A 4659-nucleotide genomic window follows, 5' to 3' on the forward strand; every position below is an offset into this window, starting at 1 on the left:
GCTGGTGCCAGAGTCAGGACTGAACATGGACCGGCCTCCTGCTGGTGCCAGAGTCAGGACTAAACATGGACCGGCCTCCTGCTGGTGCCAGAGTCAGGACTAAACATGGACCGGCCTCCTGCTGGTGCCAGAGTCAGGACTAAACGTGGACCGGCCTCCTGCTGGTGCCAGAGTCAGGACTAAACGTGGACCGGCCTCCTGCTGGTGCCAGAGTCAGGACTAAACATGGAGCGGCCTCCTGCTGGTGCCAGAGTCAGGACTAAACATGGAGCGGCCTCCTGCTGGTGCCAGAGTCAGGACTAAACATGGACCGGCCTCCTGCTGGTGCCAGAGTCAGGACTAAACATGGACCGGCCTCCTGCTGGTGCCAGAGTCAGGACTAAACGTGGACCGGCCTCCTGCTGGTGCCAGAGTCAGGACTAAACGTGGACCGGCCTCCTGCTGGTGCCAGAGTCAGGACTAAACATGGAGCGGCCTCCTGCTGGTGCCAGAGTCAGGACTAAACATGGAGCGGCCTCCTGCTGGTGCCAGAGTCAGGACTAAACATGGACCGGCCTCCTGCTGGTGCCAGAGTCAGGACTAAACATGGACCGGCCTCCTGCTGGTGCCAGAGTCAGGACTAAACATGGACCGGCCTCCTGCTGGTGCCAGAGTCAGGACTAAACATGGACCGGCCTCCTGCTGGTGCCAGAGTCAGGACTAAACATGGACCGGCCTCCTGCTGGTGCCAGAGTCAGGACTAAACATGGAGCGGCCTCCTGCTGGTGCCAGAGTCAGGACTAAACATGGAGCGGCCTCCTGCTGGTGCCAGAGTCAGGACTAAACATGGAGCGGCCTCCTGCTGGTGCCAGAGTCAGGACTAAACATGGACCGGCCTCCTGCTGGTGCCAGAGTCAGGACTAAACATGGAGCGGCCTCCTGCTGGTGCCAGAGTCAGGACTAAACATGGACCGGCCTCCTGCTGGTGCCAGAGTCAGGACTAAACATGGAGCGGCCTCCTGCTGGTGCCAGAGTCAGGACTAAACATGGACCGGCCTCCTGCTGGTGCCAGAGTCAGGACTAAACATGGACCGGCCTCCTGCTGGTGCCAGAGTCAGGACTAAACATGGAGCGGCCTCCTGCTGGTGCATTTCAGTTCTTCCTGAAGATGTGAGACAGGTTCTACTCTGACAATTTCAAATCTAAGATAAAAACAGTTTTAGCTGTTCATATGACTGAAATTACTTTATTTGCATTCTTTTTTGCACTATTGTATGTCTTAAACTCTTTTGTGATTTCTATGATGTCTTTGTGATTTTTCTTGAACTATATGACGACCTGAAAAAAGCACTTATAAAATTCTTTAGATTAAAAGGCCTTTCTCCTTTTTTGTTTACAATTCTAAAACTACTATTTGGACACAATTATAATGTAAATAATTCCTCTGGACACAACAGCCCATTGTGCCGTGTCCAAGCGCAGCAGGAGCCTGGGGAGAGGGTCAGAACACTCACTGGTCAGAGGGTCAGTCGGGACTAAGGCCACTGTAAAGTCCAGGAAGAGTCTTGCACCGACCCACTGGTCAAGAGCCACCGACCCACTGGTCAAGAGCCACCGACCCACTGGTCAAGAGCCACCGACCCACTGGTCAAGAGCCACCGACCCACTGGTCAAGAGCCACCGACCCACTGGTCAAGAGCCACCGACCCACTGGTCAAGAGCCAGTTTAACACTAGAAGGTTTGCTTTAAAAAAAAAAAAATCCATTATCTATGAAGAGAATTCACAAACACCGGAACTTGTCTTTGTTTATTCAGTGCAACATAAATCCATGAACAATGATAAAAACAATCTACCATTGAGATTACAAACCTCCAGGCCAAGAGTGTTCACAGTTACACTCAAACACAACCAAACAACATTTAAAATACCAACGGTTATGAAAAACGTTTGCTTTCAACTTGGATTTAAAGGCATTGAAGTACATATGGACTTAAAGTACACACACAAGGTATACTGAACAGAGTCGTTTATTTATTATTCATTAACATATAATATTGTTTTAGATTTTCTTTCTCTACACTGACATTAAACTGCATTTACCGTTTATATATTATAGGCTTTTTTCCCCCACAAATCACATGTAGAAACATTTCAATTCCACATCAAATTACTAAGGTTTAAATGAATATTGTTTCATATTTTTCAGACTTAAATGCAGAAAAAGATAGATTTAGTTATTTGTGCCGTGCCAACCAGGAACTCGTAGAACATTTGTTTTGCTTGTCTTTGTGGGAAGCCGAGGGAAGAACACATCTATTGACAGTTGCATTATGAGCAGGGTGAAAGTTCATGCAGGATGTGCCACTTTTCCAAACAGGTTTTTAAAGCTGCTCCTGATTTTGGACAAATGCAATCCGTACATGAGTGGGTTCAGAATGGGAGGAGACACGAGCCAATACAACGACAGCAAAATCCTGATCACGTCGGGTAAAAAGCTCATGTTAAAGCGGCTCTGAAGCACCTCGAAGCACACGCCGAAGGAAAAGTTGATGATTGAGATGAAGTGGGGGAGACAGGTGCTGAGAGCTCTCTGCTTGGTCTGTGGAGAAGCACTAAAACATGCGACCAGAATGCGGACGTAGGTCAGCAAAATGAAGGTCAATGGGGCAAAAACAGTCAGAACAGTGGCAACGATTCCATAGACGTTGTTCACTGTGGTGCTGGAACAGGCCATCCTTACAATAAAGTAGTTGTCGCAGTAGACTTTAGGAATGATGTTTCTGCAAAGTTTTAACCGAGCAGAAAGCGAGATCGGAATAACGTTGATGACCACGGGAAACGACCAGGTCACGGCAACGAGGATCAGAACCTTCTGCGTGTTCATGTGGACGTTGTACCGCAACGGGAAGCACACGGCCAGATAACGGTCGTACGACATGACGGCAAGTATGAAGAATTCGACCGTGACGTAGGTGTACATGCAGAAGATCTGCAGGAAGCACAGGTAATGGTGAACAGTGTGCACGTCTCTGAGCACGTGCAGGAGCAGGAACGGGAAGAGCGCTGCGCTGCCGTAGAGCTCGTTCAGGGACAGGCTGCAGATGAAAACAAACATGGGCTCGTGCAGGGCTCTGCTCAGGCTGATGACCACGATGAGGAGAATGTTTGCATAGACAATAACGGCGTACAAGATGCACAGAAGGACAAAAAACAGATAGCTGAGCTGAGACATGTTAAAGTAGCCGGTCAAAATGAAATATGACACGTGAGTTTGGTTAGACATCCTGCGATCACACAACACATTTATCTGAGTCCACTCATGCAACAAAAGTAGCTACGTTCACATGGATAGCACACATCTGATCATGATTGGATTTATGGCCTTGTCAGATGCATGAAACGTAAACAGAACATTTGAACTGAACCAGGCTTTGACCAAAAAAGACTCAAAAGGTCATTCTTGCTTGAATCCTTGTTTGAGCACTTTGAGCTTGTCTCGCCTCCTTCTGTGTCGTGTCTGTGAGTCGGGCAGAACATCATTCACAGGTCGGACTGAGAGCCAAACTTCTGCAGTTATAGGATCAAACTTATACGGTTATATTTCTCCACCACATGAAGTCATTGTAAACAGTAGCCAATCATCACGCAGCAGGACTCTGGGGCCCCCTTCAGGAGTGGAGGGGGCCGAGAAGAATAAACATGTTTACTAGTGACGCCTTGTTCTCCTGAATTAACTTTCTAGTGTGTTGCATTTGCTGAGTTTGTCTCAAATAAGTAAAAAATAGACATACTTTCTTTGGAGTATATGGTTTGTCTTTTGTTCATTTTAAAGGAAGGGCAGACTTTGCAGTTAAATGTCATAAACATGAGCTAAATGCCAAGATATGAGGAAAACTGTCAAATACAGCTTTTACTGATAACAAATATTTTTAGATGTATTCTTAATGAAAGCTTTAATGTATAAACACTGTAATCTCAATAAAGGAGATATGCTTTACACCGGATCTAGATCTAAAGATGATTATCCAATCATAAAGCAAGATGAGCATCTCATCTGAGTTGCCGGTTCCGAAAAGTTAAACCAGTTGGAAAAGGACTTTGATCTGAATCTTCACCACCAAAAGACCAGCACCTGAGCTCTTAGTGTTAATGGAGCTACAACCACAACTAACCTGTGAGTCCAGAGTCTAAGTGTTCAGGCTCGTGTTCAGTTTGTGTTCAGGCTCGTGTTCAGTTTGCGTTCAGACTCGTGTTCAGTTTGTTTTCAGTTTTTGTTCAGGCTCGTGTTCAGGCTCGTGTTCAGGCTCGTGTTCAGGCCCTTCAGTTTGTGTTCAGGCTTGTGTTCAGGCTCGTGTTCAGGCTCGTGTTCAGATTGTGTTCAGACTCGTGTTCAGGCTTGTGTTCAGTTTGTGTTCAGTTTGTGTTCAGACTCGTGTTCAGTTTGTGTTCAGGCTCGTGTTCAAGCTCTTGTCCAGTTTGTGTTCAGGCTTGTGTTCAGGCTCGTGTTCAGGCTCGTGTTCAGTTTGTGTTCAGGCTTGTGTTCAGTTTGTGTTCAGGCTCGTGTTCAGTGTGTATTCAGGCTCGTTTTCAGGCTCGTGTTCAGTTTGTGTTCAGGCTTGTGTTCAGGCTCGTGTTCAGGCTTGTGTTCAGGCTTGTGTTCAGGCTTGTGTTCAGTTTG

General features: G+C 47.1%; 1 protein-coding gene across 1 annotated transcript; it reads right to left on the minus strand.

Moving 5' to 3' along the window:
* Positions 1-2328: 2328 nt before the first annotated feature.
* On the minus strand, positions 2329-3264 carry LOC140370235 (olfactory receptor 11A1-like). The gene has a single exon (XM_072457299.1). It carries the CDS (start codon positions 3262-3264, stop codon positions 2329-2331), a length of 936 nt encoding a protein of 311 aa, XP_072313400.1.
* Positions 3265-4659: the final 1395 nt, after the last annotated feature.

Source organism: Eucyclogobius newberryi, unplaced genomic scaffold, assembly GCF_026437365.1.
Source record: "Eucyclogobius newberryi isolate DKJ021-1_F unplaced genomic scaffold, fEucNew1.0.hap1 SCAF_10, whole genome shotgun sequence".
NCBI lineage: Eukaryota > Metazoa > Chordata > Actinopteri > Gobiiformes > Gobiidae > Eucyclogobius > Eucyclogobius newberryi.